At 48.0% G+C, this 19,143-nt stretch overlaps 1 protein-coding gene across 1 annotated transcript; it reads right to left on the bottom strand.

Moving 5' to 3' along the window:
• Window positions 1-5,679: 5,679 nt before the first annotated feature.
• On the bottom strand, window positions 5,680-13,896 carry LOC136452700 (aspartic proteinase NANA, chloroplast-like). Its single transcript, XM_066453291.1, has 2 exons — window positions 13,034-13,896; window positions 5,680-6,722 (listed from the first exon to the last, which is right to left on the bottom strand). Exons 1-2 carry the CDS (start codon window positions 13,639-13,641, stop codon window positions 5,816-5,818), a joined length of 1,515 nt encoding a protein of 504 aa, XP_066309388.1. The 5' UTR covers window positions 13,642-13,896; the 3' UTR covers window positions 5,680-5,815.
• Window positions 13,897-19,143: the final 5,247 nt, after the last annotated feature.

Genomic DNA, 19,143 nt, shown 5'->3' with positions numbered 1-19,143 from the left:
AATCTACATGTGTTGGAGTGAATTGGAATAAAATTTAATTTAGTTCCACTCCAATGCACTCAATACATGTGGATTGAAATGAATACATACGCATCCAAACAAGGCCTAAATCTCTTTACCCTAACCCTAGGTGGGCTAAATGTGGCAGAACCTCCCAAGAAATCGGGCCCATGTGCATTTATCGTTGTCTCAACAGACCTCTAATAGCGTACACAAGTTCCCAACAACTTAACAGGTCTGTTGGGTGTCCTTGGGAAACCCGAATCATCCACGAATCTTTTCCAAACAGGATCCCAATCACAAACATTGCAGATTACAATAGTTTTCAATATACATATCAAAGATTATAAAGTGGAAGATTAAAGTTTTTAATATTACAAACCAGTTGTTTCAAACTTACAAAACCATAAGTATCATACAACCATAGTAGCAGGATAATATTACATTAACATTATTTTTCGTACAAACTAGTGTCTTGTCCAAAGGCCATTCATCATTCCTCATCGTCATCGACTTCAAACACTGACATGCAGCAGGGACCAAAACAAGCTTGCACATGCGACTCATGTGCAACAAGGGTTAACAAACCATGAGTACAAAAGTACTCAACAAGACTGACCCAATGTAAAAGGGGGTGAAAGACTTTAGAGATGCAGGTGTTGGGGCAAGGTAAGGATGTAGCAAGATTCAAAAGTTCTTTGCCAAAAGCTTACTATTCTTGATCCTATTTTCAAGTTTTTACCCTAAGTCTTCTTAGTTCATTATCTCAAACTAAGTGTTCATATCCCACGTTCCAATCCTTCTCATTCCATTCCTTTTCTCAAGTTTTAGTAACTCACCAGTCCTGCATTGCTTCTGTAATGAAATGAGTCTCCATATCCATGGAGCACCAGCAATTCGAATTGATTCAAGTCCTAGCTGGGGATTCCTTATCACATGACATATGTAGAACTTAATCTTGCATATATCAACCTCGCTACCGGATCCTCCTATACTAAGCTGTCTCCACACCACCCGAGAGCACAGCACACCTCCAATCCGGCCACATTCCAGCCACGAGGGTACATGCTACTCCCGCCATCTATCCACTCCCAGTGCATGGGCATTCATCTTAGTATCGGATTAGCCAAAGTAGGCTTACCGGAGTATGTGACTAGTACTACAAAGTGTCTCGTTTAGAAGATCCACAATGAGTGGCCTTTAAGCGACATAGTCAGCAACATTACTCAACATTCAAGATAAGTTACCCGACTAGTCTCTAGTTCATTCTATCTTCTTTCTTTCTTTGGCTAGAATGCCATCTTTGATTGTATCGAAACTTTTACTTTGAAAGCCTACCATAAAGCATACTAAGCATTCTACGCCTTTGTAAATGAAATCATCTTCAAGGATGGTAAACAATTAACAAGATAGGCAATGCATCAAGTAGGTAACATTTGAATTAATCAACTTAATGCAATAGGTAACATAGGTGATAAACTCTTCAAAGTAAACAAGGTAAGGGTTTAATGCATAAACCAGGGCTTGCCTTCGTTGACGATCTCGGGTTCCGGATCAGTACCACAAATATCGAATCCCGAGACAATCGGGGATTCTTCCACAACTTGCTCAACTAGGATCGGTTCACTCTCGGGTTCTACATGAAATAATAACATATGCTTCAACATGATGATAATGTAAACATGATGCTTTTATGGTGCATGAAATATAATAACACCTTGAATACAACTTTCCTTCACGGTATAGTTGCAAGCCAACAAAACCAACTTGTAATTCTACCATCAAGGACCACACAAAAAAAGTTTACTAAGAAACCCTACATTCTTCTAAGGAACTACCCAAAGTTTCACTCCAAAGTTCTACCCTTAATGAATGAAATCACTCATTAACTAAACTCTAACCAACACTTTAATGACCTAGGGCTTATGACCTAAGTGACTTGACCAAATTGATCTTGAAACCCTACTGGTCACAAAACATGACCAAAACAAAAATCAAACTCTAACCTAACACTTAGGGTTTGCTTTTATTTATTTTTTTTAATTAATTTAGAAATAAGCCCAAAACAAACTTGTTCCAAATGAACTCAAAATTTTATGTAAGCTTCCTCATGACAATTTAGTGTACCAAAACAAATTTTGTAATTTTTGAAGTTATACAATGGCCTACAAAAATCATGGAAATTACATTTATTAATTAATTGAGCAATTTTCATCACATTTAAAAAGTACTGTAAATCAATATTTCATATTTTTCCTAAATATTATTCATCACAAAGAGGTCACACAAAAATTTTCATAATTTTTGGAGCTCTAAATAAATCTACACAAAATTAACAAAAACAGACACTATTCATCCATTTCTGAAAATAGAAAAATTCTATTTTAAACTACACAGTCGCTGACATACGGGACCCACTTGTCATCCCTAACCTTCGGCTTTGACCGCGACGACGACGGCGCTGACCGACGCTAACTCACCGACGGTGACTCCAACGGCGACAGCCAAGGTACCAAAACAATCACCATGACTAGACGCATCGATTGAAGGCATTAATTTAAGCTGTTACAGCAGGAATCAAGGCTGACGCCGGCCATGGCGGATGCAACAGCACGGTGGTGCTACACCGGTGAATCAAGGCCGGTAGAGATCAAACAAAGGGCACGGGAAGGTTCAGCAGCTCACCACGATCACGTTGGAGCAAAGAACGAGACCGGAGAAGCTACGGTGACGTGGGTCGACAGTGACAGCGGTCACGGCGGAGCAGACTTCGTCGACGACAGTGTTTCGACGACTGCAGTGGGCAAAATGACCAAGCAAGAATGGATTAAGTACCACAACATCGAGACGAAGCTGTAGAGACAACAAGCAAGGGCAACAGCTCATCGGATGACGCTGGCCACGGTGAAACGAAACTTCGGGTGAGGTCGCCGGCCGCGAGGAAGAAGGGTCGCTAGCGGCGGTTCTCGGTGGACTCAGACAACCACAGTTGGTGGGATGGGTTCGCAAGGAGGAGACGGAGCTGGAACACTGCTTTGCCGAGACTGGCTTGCGCTGAGGAGGAGAGGGGTGCTCGACGGAGCTGAGGCGGCGGCGTCGGGAAACAGAGGAGAGAAAGAAAAGCCGATAATGGCGTCGGAGCTTTATAGCGCGGCCAAGAGAGCAAGGGAACGACACGCAGTGACCATCTCGTGCCAGCGCGAAGCCGAGGGCGGCCACGGGCGCGTCTGGAAGACCGGAGAAAGGACGCCGGCGGTGGGGCGGTGGTCATGCACTGTTCACCAGAATTACAGAATTGCCATCCATTTTAAAATTCAAATTACTCCCAAATTTTCTAAAGAAGTTGAAAATCTCCAAAAATAAAAGTTGCTCAACATTTCAAGTTCTACAACTTTGCTTAAATGAACATTTTCAAATTCTACCTCCATTTTGAAATTTGAATTTAGGGTGTATTTGAGCATTTGAATCATTTCAAAATTACTCCAAATTTTATATGTAAACTTTAAAAACTTTGAATACCAAAGTTGATCCTTATAAAATAAGCTTCAACTTTGCTTTTTGTCACACCCCTAAATTCCAAATGGATTTTGAAATAGACAGAAGGGGCAAAAAGGACTTTTATGATTTATACTTGAATTCACATTTGATTTGTTTACCTTTTTACTTAACTATGATTTTTGACCATTTACATGGCCCATTAGGGTTATTTGAGTCAATTGACACATGATCTCACATGATCACATGAAATTTGACCCTTGTGGTCATGATCTTTATTTAGAGTTTTGGATCACATTACATCACATAACATAACAACTTATGAAATAAAGCTTATTTAGTGAATGCATTCAAAATTTTCTACTTTATGAATGCTTTGCAATGCATATGATGACATATCAAGTTTTAGTGCTAGGTCAAAACACCAGAGGTGTTACACTAAACATGCGGGGAATGGAGAAATTTGAGACGAGGCTAGAGGGTGCAATTTGAGTGAAAAAGATCGGATGTAGGTAGTTCAAGGTAACACCTGAGTGTCATGGACTCCCTCTGTCCGCAAAAGAACGTAATTATGGGATGCGTGTCAGTCAAATTGACTCAAGTTTGACCAAGTTTATACTAAATAATATTAACATTTATATCTCCAAATAAATTTATTATGAAAATATATTATATAACTAATCTAATGATACTTATTTTGTATCATAAATGTTAGTGTTTTATATAAACTAGCAAACATGCCATGCGTTGCAACGGGAGAACAATTTATTGCGTTGAAGGTAGCACGAGCAGAGACATACAGTTTTCACACTCACCGAGTTACAAATAAGAAGTTGCTAAAATTCTTCTCCAACTAACTTTCCACGTTCAATAGCAGTTGTTTCCTTCTCTCTCATTTTTTCGTCATGTGTGTATTTTCTTTGTCCTAGCCTCTTATATCGATTCAGGTCAAGCACGACCACCGTCAACTTGCCGCCAGCTACTGACTCGCTAGATGTGACCGCGCCATTTAGGGTGGTGTGAGGGTTGCAATTGCAACTGCCCGGCGCTAGCTTTCCCAGGTTGCCCCTAGCCGCACCAGCTAGCCACTAGCTATGGCCGGATCTGGCCTCTGGCGCCCCTCAAATTACCCGGACAAAGTTAAGTTGCCGCCATTGGCTCACACTCAACTTAATCATCTTTAGACGTGAGATGTTCTAACTCGTATAAGCACGACTCATGATCCGGATCATATACACAACCCAAGTTGTTCCAATTGGCATGAGCACGGGTTTGTATACCCGAACGAAAGAAACTACACTATCGGGTAGTTAGGGGAAGGGAACCAAAAAAGAGGGCTAACATTTTGGCTCTTTAATTAATTAATATTATATCAGGTATAGGTAGATCCAGAACGCGAACACAGTGAGAGTAGGGATATAGATAAAAATTTCAAGCAAATTAATTACATAAAAGCATATATCTTATACTAAAGCATATTATATTACATGTTTACTATGTAGACCTAGCCAAAGGGAGTGTAACAAAACTGGTTTGATGTTTTTGTGATTTTTCTATGATTTTTAGAATTCTCAACTGGTTTAAAACAAAAAAAACAGAAAGGAAAGGAATGTGCGGCTGGGCCATGGGCTTTGGCCCAGCCCAGCCAACCCAGCCTGGGGTCAAATCTGAGGCCCATCACAACATGCCCAAGTGAAAAAAATAATAAAAAAAGGAAATTTTATATCATAAACCCTAAATTTGTTTCTAAAACTGTTTAAGCCCTTATTTCTTTGTCTCCGGTATCTTTGCATCTGAAACCCCGTTATTTCTTTCTAATTCCTCCCTTGACCCCTTCTTCTACGCGACTTCGAAAAAAAGTGGATTACTGAGCATATAAAGCAGAATTCGAATAGAGATCAGAGTTGGACGAAAAAAAATGTGAAATTTTGTCTTTATATTACTAAGGATAGATTTAGTCAAAATTCATACTGTTTGACTTCTAAAAAAAGTGAGAATTGTCTCTTTTTTTTTTTTTACGGAGGGAGTAGCATCCACCCTTGTAGAACGTTCCCTCCATCCTTGTATAACAGTTGTCGAACTGGAAGCATGAATATAATATATTCAATAGAATGTGAGAAGAACCAGAGAGTACGAAAAGAAAAAGGAAAACTGATTACAGCTTATCACTTTGCATTGCAAGAAGGTACATTTTCTCATTGCATTAGTATCTGAACATGGGTAAAAAAACAAAGAAAAAAAAGAATCAGCAAGATCACCACCACCAAGGGGTAAAAAATGAAGAAGTGGAGGGAGGAACAATTGGATGGCCGCGGTCCAATCATTGCGTGCACCGCGACCGCTTGAATCTTAGCCGTCGGTTCTTGAGATCGAACTCCCAGAGGTGCTCCTGCTGCAGGATGTTGCCGATGACGGACACCCCAGGCCAGTCGCCCTCCTGCAGGCCGATGCACTTCACGCCGGGCGCCGCGTCAATGACGTAGCTCTTCGCCGGCGGCTGCAGCCGCGCCGACCCTGCGAAGTGCACGGCCAGCTCCGGCACGGCCATGGCGAGGTCCTCGCCCGTGGACGGCGACGTCCAGTTGTAGCAGTAGTCGAACGGGTCCATGGTCACCCTGGGCAGCCCGGCCAGCTTCTTGCTCAGCGCCGCCACCACGGCGCGGTACGCCGGGCTCACGAGCACCGTCAGGCTCGTCCCGGAGTCGAGGATGGCGCCGCCGCCCTTCTCGACGTCCCAGACGAGGCGCGGGATCTTGAGGAGCTCCCCGTCGACGGAGATGCCGTTGACGGTGACCGCGTAGAACGGGCGCATCCGGTGATCGAGCAGCAGCGGCGTCTGCCGCGCGCCGGGCCTGGGCGCCGCCACCGCCGGCGAGCCCCCGCCGCAGGCCGTCTTGGAGGGTGGCGACGACACGGCCGGGTTGGGCCCGAAGGTGAGGTAGCTGGTGGCGTTCCGCGGGGCGAGGTGGTCGACGAGGCAGTAGGAGAAACGGCCGCCGAAGCGCGCCGCGGCGCGCGACGCGAAGGAGATGTTGCTGTAGCCGAGGCTGAGCACCCCGTCGGAGGCGAGGAAGCTCTCGCCGGTGTAGGACGTGGTGCAGCCCAGCACGACGCCCCGCAGCTTGGCTTGCCGCTGCTGCTTCTTGGCGGTGGCGGCCCGCCCCGACAGCGCGATGGTCGCCGAGTCGGTGCCCACCGTGCCGCGCGCCGCCGACCCGTCCTTGTACCTGCAAGCCCCGCGGATCCCGCGAGAAAAATACGTGGCGGTTAGTCACGCATGGCACATGGCGCGATTCAGGGATCCATCCATCTCTTTAAGGTTTAAGCCCGCCGGCCGCCGCTACCATACCTCGCTCGGTGAATCCTCATCTACTCCGACTAAACAAAACGTTTCATTTGCAAATTGCAGTTAAACAATTGCTTGGTTTAGCTGCCTGTACGCTAATCGAAACATCTCCTGAGTGCGACTACCAAGTTTGACCAAGAAATAACAAAGCCCGTACAATTCTGTAGCAACAGAAACAGACATGTATGTATACACGTATCTGCTGGATGTGAGTACTTGCGTTGCGCGCTTTCAACTTGCAGGCAACAGAAGCGACGCGCCATGATCACATCCAGCAGCAGATGCTGATGCAGGCCCTCCCTCTTGAGCAGAATCATTGAACGCCAAGAACAAGGAGACTGTGCAAACGCATCCAAGAAATGGACATGGGCCTAGCATGGCAGTGCAGTGCCAACCTGATTTAGCAGCCTTACGTTGCCTGTCTCGTCAGAGAGACAGCGATGGCAATCATCGCCGTAGCAGCTCACCGAACGCCAAGCTATTTTTGTTCACTACAGAGCAGAACGCATTTGAACTGGAGGATTAGCTATTCTATTCTATATAATCCAGCCAGGAGGAGCTTTGACCAGAGAGAACGTGGCTCGGGTATTATGGTATGGTCCACGAGAATGGATTGTATCTGTGATGCTTGACGCCTTCTACATTGCCACATTGGCCATTCCTCAGATCCATGTACCTAAACCATGGTGTTTTGCCCGAAACAGCCAAACAGGGCACCATGTGCATATCCTAGCCCGTTCGCGTGCCCTTAAACCCAGCTTGATCCGCTTCTTTTTTTATTCGGAACAGTGTTTTTCCTCTCACAAATTCCGTCAGATTCATCCGGGCCGGGCCTTTGATGATCAAGTTGCCAGGCAAAGCAACATGATGAGACCGGACCGGGATGTCCTTTTGGCCATGTAGCCAGACATGTTGCAGCACTCGACACGAACTCCAGGGCCAGTCCAGCTGAGCAAATCCGTGGAATCCCGAAGCGTTCTGTACCGTTTCCACAGTCTCTGCTTGCTTGCTTGGGCGCCATGCTCGTGGCTCGTGGCACAATGGTGTCAGTGAAAAGCAAATACTCCTCCTTGGGAGAGGATAAACAACGGCCAAGCCTAGATATTTCACCGTGGAATATGTTCAATGTCCTGACAAGCTGACACGGCCACCCGTGGGTGGAGTGGGGTGGAGTGGATGGAGTCCACTACAGCCCCAATCCGGCGTCGCAGTCGCACATGACGGAGCAGGGGCAGAGCGTGGCTGCTGCAGCGGCTCGCGGCCACCGCCATGTTCGGCATGTTCGGGTGGCGGCTCTCTTTCCGCGGCGCCGCTGTTGGCAGGACGCGGCAACAGCAAGCGCCAAGCGGCTTGGGCCAAGCCTCTGCCTAGATACGAACGCCGCCAGTGCCCAGTGCTCAGCATGACAGCATTCAGCTACAGCCGGCGTCGACGCAAGGCAGGCATGAACGGACAGACGAGCACGGACTGACACGCCATCGGCATCATCGATGGATGCCCTCGAGCCCGCCTGCTCGCCGTGGGCATCCTTTTCTGGAGCTAGGATCCAGCGCACATGCGCGCGCGCGTGCACGTAACATGATGCTTATCGGGACGCCGACGCCACTGTGTCCGGCCGATCGGTAAGTCGATCGGTCGATCGGCGTCGGGGGCAAGCGTCAGTCAGTGTCGTTGTTTGCCCTGGGCGGGGGCGCTCAGCTTTTGGGTGAGCAGCGCGCTGAATGCATGATGGCCGCTCCGTGTCTGTCTGTCTCCGTGACTGGAAAAGGGGCGGGGCGGGGCAGCGCGGCAAAAGACGTGGACGACGAGTTGATGAATGAGTCTGCTTGGTCCTCGAGAAAGCGACGATCTGCCGATCGCCAGAGCTCCGGCGCAACCAACAAACCCCCTCGAAAAGAAAATCGGCCGGAATTGCAATCAAAAAGAGAGGGTGAAGAAGGCTCAGCTCGGACCCCAATCGCAAGAGCATAGTGCTACAGTGCAATCTATCCTGCAGAGGGCGGGAAGCTGTGGCGCAGTGAACACGCGCCTCCGATATACTTGACCATATGGCCCGAGGCCCGTTGGCCCGGCCCACGGCCGGATGTTTCGGCCCGATGGTTGGTGGGCCCGGACTGGCCCGTCCGACCCTTGGGCCGTGTCTGGGCCTCACTTTCGGCACGTCGTGCCGGCCCGGTCCGACCTGATACAACGGTCGGCACGAGGGGCCCGACCATGGCCCGTTTGGCAACCGGCCAATATAAAATCGCCCCTCTCTCCATCGGTCCATCCCAAACCCTAATCCTCATTTCACTCCGTCGGCCGCCGCCTCGTTCGCTCACCTAGCGCCAGAGCGGAGAAAGGGAGCGCCGCTGCCGCTCGCCTCCAACCATCACCGGGCGCCGGCGAGCTTCTCTCGGCTCGTTTGAGGTTGCTTCCTTGCCGGATCTACGACTACGGCCATCGAAGGCGCATCGACGACTCCTCTCGCTTGTCTGCTCCACGCATCCTTCCTACTTCCTCCGTCTTCGTCTTCATCTCCGGTCACCGTTCGCCGGATCCGGTCCCGTTTTGGCCATCTATAGCCTCTTCTCTCCCCTCTGACCGTCTCTTCCCCGTCTCGCTCCCTCCACCGTCCTTCTCTTCGTCAGATCCGTCCCCCAAAACCTAGTCTCTCCATCCTCTTCTCGTAGATCTGTGGATCTCGGTCTTCAACGACAACTTCGGTGCTCCGGTTGAGTAGGTAAGCCACACTCCTAACCCTAACCCCAACTTTGTGTAGCTTGTTCTAACTTCTATCGTTTTGCAGGCTGCAGGCTTCTTGCTAAGCTGCGGTAGCTACCGTTGAGGGACCGGAGTGCCCGCGATGGCCGATGGCGATGATCCCACCTCCACCAATTACGAGTTGAGGATGATGGGGCTTCGAGGTGATGACGAAGATGACTTGGAGGACGGGCGCGCAGAGCTGTTCGGCACTGCAACCACTCCGATCGAGGTTGGCGTAGATGAGCTATCGGCGGCGACGGCGCAGTCTGAGCACGGCGCTGCTCCTGGCGCTGCACCGTCCGGCTCTAGTGCCAGCAACAAACGCACCAGGTCTGAGGTATGGGAGGATTTTGAGGAGTTGTTTGAGCTCCGCAATGGATCTCAAGTTAGAGTCAATGCTAAGTGCAATTACTGCAAAAAAACTTTGACGGCTCGTTCTAGTGCTGGTACTAGTCATTTGATTAGGCATATCAAATCATGCAAATCGAGAAAGCTTGGCAGTAATGTCGTGTCTCAGTCCCTGCTTAGGTTTAATCCTGATGGTTCTGTCCATCACTGGAATACAGCCTTGAGGTTGCTAGAACACAGTTGTGCAGGTTAATTGCTAGAGAGGATCTTTCAGTTTGTTTTGGTGAATCTGCTGTTTTTGAGGAGTACATTAAACTTGCTCATAACTCTAGGTTTGTTCCTGTCTCTCGGCAAACCACCACCAGAGACTTTGTTAAGTACTTTAATGAACGTCGTAGCAAATTCCTTGAATCTTTGAAGTCTGTTAGTTCTGTTGCTTTGACATCTCATATATGGTCTGGTAATACTAAAGAAGACTACTTAAGTATTGTTGCTCACTATGTTAACTCTAACTGACAATTAGAGAAGAGGATTTTGGGTCTAAGGTTGATTGATGTGTCACACAGTCATGAGAACATTGCTGAACGTGTGCTTACTTGTATTGATGAATATGGCTTAACTGATAAGGTTTTCTCCATTACATTAGACAATGCTTCTGCAAACACTAAAGCAATGGAGATTCTTGCTCCTGCATTGTCTGGTTATGTTGGTGAACTGTTTTTGCATCAGTGTTGTGTTTGTCATATCATTAACTTAATTGTTAAAGCTGAGCTAGAAGTCTTCAAGCCCATGCTGCATGCTTTTAGAACTGCAATTTCATTCATAAATTCTTCTAATATGTGCATTGCATCATACAAAAATTTCTGCATTGCTAAAGGTGTCCACCGTTTGGCTTGGACATGGATGTTAGATGGAATGCAACATATCTGATGTTAAAGCATCTGATAGGACACAGGGCCCCTTTTTTCAGTGTGGATCACTGCAAACCATCCTTTGGTTGATGGCCAGCTGTTGTTAAAAGAGAATGACTGGAAAGCTACTGAAAAACTTCTCCTATTCCTTGAACAGTTTTATGATTCTACTGTTGTGCTGTCTGGTGTTTATTATCTAACATCTCCACTAATTATGCATCATGTTCTTGAGATTGCTAGACATTTAAATACTACTTATGAAAGAGACAGGGACCTGAGAAATGTTGTTGCCCCCATGAAAGAGAAGTTTGAGGACTACTAGTCTACAATTCCAATGCTTTATTCCTTTGCTTTTATCTTGGATCCTAGAGCCAAGATAAGAGGATTTACTAATGTTCTCCAAATTATGTCTAACCTAACTGATGAGAACTATTCTGAATATTTAACCACTGTTAGGGCTAACCTATCTGATACTTTTGCTAAGTATGACAGCAAGTTTGGTGCTGTGAGATTGCAAAGGGCCACAGTTCCAGGCCCTGCTTCAGGGAAGAGAAAGACTGCTTGGGGGGAATTTTTTGGTGGCACTCCAGGTGGTGGACTTGGTGCTGGTGCCAGCCTAGTTGGTGGACTTGGTACTGGTGTCACTCTAGCTGCTGCTGGACTTGGTACTGATGCTAGTCTACCTCCTGGACTTGGTGGTGGTGCATCTTCATCCACTAGGAGGCCATCAGCATGTGCTTTGCTGCAGGCAACACACTCTGGTGCTAACATGAATGCTTCTGAGTTGGCTGCATACCTTGACAGTGACACTGTCAACCAATATGACGATTTCAATATCCTCAACTGGTGGCATGAGCATAAACTGTCATATCATGTTCTTTCCATCTTAGCCAGAGATGTTTTGACTGTGCCTGTTTCTACTATATCTTTAGAATCTGCATTTAGTCTAACTGGCATGATCATTGAGTAACGGCGACAGCGTCTAACTTCAGACATGGTGGAGATGCTGTCGTTGGTGAAGGATTGGGAGCAAGTAGATACAAAGACTCAACATACCATGGAGAATGTGGTGGAGAATGTGGAGCTAGTGGAGGCATTTGAGAACTTGTATCTTGATGATGAGAATGTGTAATGTTGTGGCCTATGGGCTTGTACTCTTTTCCTTTCCTTTCTGGATGACTGTAAGACTTAATGAACTTATGAAGACTTATTAAAGTTGTGGGCTGTACTCTTTTCCTTTCTAGGGTTTTCTCACGAGGCGTGAGTTTTTACCCAGAAAGATTTTTAATGAGGCAGCCATTGCACTAAGCAGCTAATATATCAGTTATTTATGTTTACATTCATGTTACTTGTGATCTGTGAAAGATGTTTACTTGTTGAAAGATAGCTGAGAACTTATTGAAAGATGTAACTGAGAACTTATTGAAACATGTTTTACTTGTAATCTGTGAAAAATTCTAAGCTGAATATGTTTTTCTGAGTCTAGAGGGTGTCGGTACTTGGGCTGGCACGGGCACGCTGGGCCAGTCGGGCCATCGGGCCGACATGGCATGGCACGAGACCTTTAGGGCCGTGCTTGAGCCGTCAGTGCTGCCCGTGGGCTGGCATGGCACGGCCTAATGCACTTGGCGGGCCGTGCCGGCACGGGGGCTGTGCCGGCCCGATGACCTCCGGGCCGGGCCAGACGGCCCGAATGGCCATCTATAGACCCTGTTGACGTGCCCTTAAACCCGGCTTGATTCATTTTTTTTTTCATCCAAAACAGTATTTTTTTTTTTTTGTCTCACAGATTCCTCGAGCCGAGCGAACAGGCCCATGGCCTCCGATGCCCACCTCGCGCTGCTTCGCCTTTGCCGGCGGCACGGCCTGCCTTTACAGCCTCCCGAGATCTCCCGACTCCTCACTCATCACCCACCAACCAACAAGGCAGCCACTAATTGCAGGCTGCTGCCGCGGCAGCTGCTGTTGCTGCCGCTTGCTGCTCATCAATGCCAGGACCGAATTGAAAACCACGCACGCCCCACACCCGCCAGACCGGGCCAGATCGATGGGTGGACGAAGGACCGCCATTAACGCGCAGAGGTTTATATAAGTAAAGCACGGATTAATGCTCTCCTGCTTATGTTACGAGGGAATGGATGGGGTGGATGGAATGCGAGCGTGTGGTGGGGTGGCGGCGGGGACTCACCGGTAGTCGTAGGCGCAGGGGCCGCCGGGGGTGGGGCAGGCGGCGAGCGAGAAGGGCAGCGACGCCGTGCAGGTGTCGGAGGAGCACGGGATGGGCGCCCACGTCCGGGACCTGTCCGGCAGGAACACGCGCGCGTGGGAGGAGGATGCCGCCGCCGAGAGCGAGGAGGAGGAGTCGTTCGACGCTGGGGCGCCGTAGCCCGGGGCGGGCGCGTCGTGGTCGTGGCCGTGGCACTTGACCCAGGTGAGGTCGCTTCCGGTGTCGGCCACGAGCAGGAACGGCCGCGCTGGCGTGCCCACGCGGAAGCGCACGAAGTACTGGCCGGTCCCCGTGTAGGCGCCCGACGAGAGCGGCATCGCGAAGGCCTCGTCCGCCGGCGCGGCCTTCGCCTTGCGCTTGGCCCCGCCCCTGGCCGCCGCCTCCGTCGCGCGGCGACGCGCGTGCGAGCAGATGAACGCCGTGCGCTCCTGGTCCTTGCGCGCCACCTCGTCCCAGGGCGCCTGCCCCCCGTGGATGAGCTCGAACTTCGCCGACGGCTTGCTGCCTGATGCGCCGGCGAGGAACGCGGCCAGCAGCAGCAGCAGCGTCATCAGACGGCGGCCCGCCATTCGCGGGGACGCCGCGTTTTGGCTTTCCTGATGGCGCAGCGCAGCGAGATGGCCAGGCCAGCCCAGCGCGATAATGGGGTGCCGGCGATCGGCGGCGGCGGTTCAAGGGGCGCAAGTCACGCCGGCGGCGCCAATGCGCGCGTCTAGACCTTGAAGGTCAGGCAAGACGAGCTGCCATTGCGAACGGACGCTGGTGTTGCTGCCTGCTGCGGTGGTAATGGTGCTTGTTGATTGTGCTTGCGTTTCGGGCTGCGTGTGTGCGCGGCCTCGGAGTGCGTATTTATCTTGCGAGAGCGGAGGCGGAGGGCCGGAGGCGGAGGCGGTTTGCTTGTTTATTTACTGGGAGTATATATTATTAGGAGTGGCTTTAGGTTAGTTTAGGTGGCTGCGCAGGGGCAGGGCGCAGCATGCAGCCTTGCAATACAGGAGAGGAGACTAGGGCGGGCTGGCCGGCACCTGCCGCGCTTGGCGCTGTTGGCCTGGCGGCCTCTGTGGCTCGTGGTCAGTCTCATGGTCATGGACACGGGGGAAGACCGGAAGAGAGATGGTGCTGGCTGTGTGGGCTGTGGGTGGGTGGTGACGCTGCGCTTCGTGCGGCGCCTTGCGCTTGTGCGCGCCCTGCTGGCCGCGGCAGGTGCTCTCGGCGCGGGTCAAATCTTTCCCTCGCTGCGCGGTTGCGCCGGATTTCGGTTGGAATCCCGCGTCCCTCTCCGTTTCCACGGACGCATCCGCCGCGTCGCGTGTGTGTAGGCCGGAGGGACCGCGCCGTATCTCGCCGTCTGAAAGGCTCATCACCTTTTTCCGCCTACAGAGCTCCAGACCGTGGTGGCGGGAAATTGGATTATTACCACCACAAATTTAACGAACCTGCTGGTTGGTTGTACTTGTTAGTCGTTACAGCGAGTGAGGTAACCACGCAACGCAACGCTGACGTGTTCGCTTAGCTTATTCACAACTATTTTTTAGCTACGTAACAGTATTTTTCTCTCCCAACATTTCAGCGTAAATATTAGCATAAGCCGAATTTCAGCATAAGCGTGATTTGGCAGTCTGACTGACTATATATGTGCGGTCTCGCTCGGGATGACCAACCGGTGTAATGACAAGGGACAACACCCAGGGGCAGGGCAGTAAGAGCAGACGATTGGTTCATTTCTGGTAACCACTACTGGTTGTCTACATTTGTCATGTTCACTTAGCTGATAAGTTATGGCTGAAATTACTGTTGGTTAATTTGTTATGAGAAAAAATATTATTCATTAACTGAAAAAGTACAGCCTATAAGTCAAGCGAATGGCCGATTGAGCAGGGCCGATGGTTCTGTTTCGGATCAAGCTGCTTTGTGGCTTATGACTCGTCAGCAGTGCCTTGCCTCACCCTTGTCTCTGGATTGGTTGGATGTAACCCTGGTTTGGGACTGACGGTAACTAAATGAGGCGCTTAATTACCACGCATTATTACTTCCTCTTTGCAACATTATATGATTGGGAGACTCATCATCACTGAGAAATCAGTTGTCAACCGACGCTTATCCTGGCATGGATGAAAGAAAACAGACGTGTTCAAAGGTAACGCTTCCGGTGATGCGTACGTGGTCAAGCCATCAGAAACACATGCGCGTAAGGCGCTGTTGTTGCATCAGTTTCATTTCACTGTCGTCTCCTTGGCAAATGTTACTTAGGGAGTATTTGGTTCTCTAGTCGTTTCTAAAATTCATGTCACATCAAATATTTAGATATTAATAAAGATCATTAAATATAGATTAATTACAAAATCAATTACATAGATAGATGCTAATTTACGAGATGATTTTTAAGCTTAATTAATATGTCATTAACACATGTTTACTGTAGCACCACGTTATCAAATCATGGATTAAATAGGCTTAAAAGATTCGTCTCGCAAATTAGTCGCAAGTTGTGTAATTAATTTCGTAATTAGTCTATATTTAATATTCTATGCATGTGTCTAAACATTCGATGCGACAGGAATTTTAGAAGGACCTTTAGAAACCAAACACCCCCTTAATATGTGGCTTGTTGCTTGGGACGACACTTAAGTCCCTAAAACAAAAATGTCGATCACACTCTTCTATCATGCACCAGATGGACAAAAACGCATGATGCCCGCTCCCAAGTATCCTCGATCAAAAAGCCAAAAATAGAGCACCACGATCACGTCCACACTCAACTGCATGCAGGCGTCTCTGTCCGCGCGACGCCCGTGTCGAGATTGAAGCTTATATTAATTATTATTGGATTCTGCGATGCCGCCACGCAACATATGGAGGCCATATAAGCTCAGCTCACTGAACTGTTTTTTTTTTTCAAACACTCATTTCTAAAACAGTTTCAGAGATGAAATTATTTTTCTCCTCCTCTCATAAAGATATGAATTGAGAGGAAGCTTAAAAAAGTAGCTTATCCTAACTTCGTCTTCTATATTATAGTCATTTTATTCATTTCCATCATGTAAAGTTGTTTTGCCAAACACCTATTCCGAAACAACTCAGCTTCAACAAAAAAAAAAAAAAACTTATAAAGCTATTTTACAGCTTATATGATGAAGCTGACCTGTGCGACCATAGGTGCACGCATTGCTCGATCACCGCCCCGTACTGCATAGTACGTACACATGTGCAAGGTGTGCAGTCGTGCATGCAGGCCTGTGCCATAACGTGCTTAGACAGACAACTGCTTCTTGGCTTATTAGGCTGTGCGCTTGTATGAACCTGCTTCTTGACTTAGGACACTTACACAGAGCTCCTTTCCAATATTGATGAAGGGGAAGGGGGATTACAAAATGGCCCCGTTCGCTGGTCTGAAATTTGGCTGAAACTGGCTGAAAAACACTGTTCCGGCTGAATTATTGTGAGAGAAAAACACTGTTCCAGCTGAATTAATGTTGCTCGCTTGCTTAGTGTTGGCTTTGTCCAATTGAGTTCGATTTTTCTGGTCTTTTGCTAGTATGGTCCGGCCACGGCTGTTTAGTTGTTCTTCGGCGTCCGATAAAAGCACATTGTCTGTATGTTTAAACTCTTCTACTTAATACAATGATGCATAAATCTTTTGCGTATTCGAGAGAAAAAAAAGAGTGGATTTTTCTTTCTAATTTCACAAAACCTCACGGAATTTCCTATATGCAGTGTTAATTATTAAATCTCCTACAACTAAAAAGAATAAAATGTGGACACTTTTTAGTGCAACATTTGTTTTGGGTCTGTCTCTCCGTTTTGGTGCGACAAAAGCTTCGCCTCACCTTCCTGCCGCCCGTGCGAAAAAATTCTTTCGCGCGACAATCGTCCACTCGTCTTGTCGGTCCGCCCCAAACGATCCCCGCCTGTTTTCACCTCGCTTCCCCGTGCGATAGCTGGCCCGAAAAAGGAAATCGTCATCCCGTCGCTCCCCCGCGATTCGTCTGTGAGACCCGCTCCTGCGACCCCTCTCCTCCAATCACTCTCTATCTCCTCCTAGGATCCCGCTCCAATCAAGCAGGGCCATCGCTGCGCACGCCGCTACCTATCCCCGTACCATGCGGACACACACGCCGCCGCTCCCCGTCACCGCACCCCGTGTCCCTGCCGCAACACCATCCCCATTGCTCCTCGCCTAGGTCCAAATCCCACGGCTTGCCTTACCGTGGATCCTGATGGAACTAAGCGGTAGCAGCGGAGGACGCACATGGTGCGTGCTTGGTGGCCTCCATCTCGCCACGCTTCTCGATGTCGGCGGTGAAGCGAAAGCGTCGCTTAGGGTTCTTAACGACGCTGCATAAGCAGTGCCAGCGATGGAGCCTCCTTGCAGGAGTTCTTGGCCTGCAAGCCCTCGAACCACATCTCCAGGTGGCTCTCCATCCTTCTCTCTGTCCTACAGGTTCTCTGGGTCCTCCCTCCGCTCCGCCTCGGGTCATCCGGTCAAGCACCAATCAGGCGTGCTCGTGTGGTGTACGACTGACTCGTAGCTGAGCCTTTTTCAACATCGTTGTATGTATTAGGCATTTTATATTTAGATCTATTTATGTGTGAACAAATGATTGCTATGGAGTCTAAAAAATTAAACAACAATTATTTTTTGGATCTGCTTTGGTTAAACCCTATGAACATCTAAATTTTTTTGTAGATTGACATAATGAATTTGATGTTTATAAAAAAAATCATTGATAAAAATGTACTGTACATTTTTTAAATATTTGCTAATTATTTCGGAGTCAGACATTCTTGTTTCCAGTTATGTACTATGCAATGATTCAATGGTTCGTCTCATCCATACTATATTCCTACTGCGTAGAACCAAAGAGAGTGGTTTCAGTAGACATTCTTTACTTGACTATACTTGTGCTCTACATTTTTTCTTTTAGTATTGTAAAGTATTTTCAGTGGCATTTACACCTACAGTTTCCTTTCTTGTTTTGTGAACTGCCTGGAGTTTCCTTTCATGCTTGTCATGTTCTTAAGGTAATTATAAATTGAATCACTGATGGTGTTATTAGGCATCCCAATGCAGTATTGCTTATTGAATTATCAAAGAAAGAAAATTATTGTGAGGGAGTTATCATATGATTTTAAGTAGCCTGTTTGATGTGCAGGGTCGGACTATTGTTAATGGGCGTGTTGAACAGGCAGCAATTAAAACTGATGAAGATGTTGAGATCTTGGGTTTGACACAGGTTAGATCTTAATTTTTTAATGCCTGAGATTGAATTTATGATACTATTAAATTGTTGCATGTTTATCCTACTTTCTAATGTTTGAAGTATGAGATCTTAATTTCTTTAATTGAATGAGTTGCTGGTCTATCAAATTCAGCATGTTAGTAGTTAACAGGGACCAAGATGTCTTAAATTCTAGAGCTGCACAGGTCACTGTTTTGGTTAATGGTCATGGCCCTCATGGTGCAAGTGCAAGACATGGAGCTCCAACTTAGTATACAACCCACTTTTTCTTGACTGTTTAGTTTTTTGGATGATTTATTTGTAAATATTAGACAATAACTAAGCACAAGACCAGTGCTATTATTAGTACCAACTTAGTATACAACCCACTTTTTCCTTGTGTCGGGTTCATAAACCCAGGGTCCCTTATGGACCGGCTTCCCAACAAAGGCTTGGCCCGGCAGACAACGTTGCGAACGACGCATAACTCCTGGGCCGGCCTAAATACCTAAACGATAGGCCAGAAGGGCAATCCAATCTCCGACCGGAAGGCCTGGCTGAGGAGGAACGGCGCCCGCTTACGACTCTAGCCCGCCTCTCTGACCGGAAGGCCTCACTAAGGAGGAACAACGCTCGCTTCTGACTCTGACCCACCTCCGGACGGCCTCTCTGACAAAAAGGCCTGGCCAAACACCACTTCCGACTCCGACCGTGGATGCGCCGAACCCCTGCTTATAGCTCTTCTCTGACTGGCGCAATTAGAGCCGACTGGGACCAACCGACCGGGGACGCCCGCTCGGTGAGGACTAGGAAACGGACGAAGAAAGTAAGGTAGGGCACTCAAGTCAACCG

This window comes from Miscanthus floridulus, chromosome 5 (assembly GCF_019320115.1).
Source record: "Miscanthus floridulus cultivar M001 chromosome 5, ASM1932011v1, whole genome shotgun sequence".
Lineage (NCBI taxonomy): Eukaryota > Viridiplantae > Streptophyta > Magnoliopsida > Poales > Poaceae > Miscanthus > Miscanthus floridulus.
Note: the sequence above shows the minus strand (reverse complement) of the source record. Positions and strands in the feature narration are given on the sequence as shown.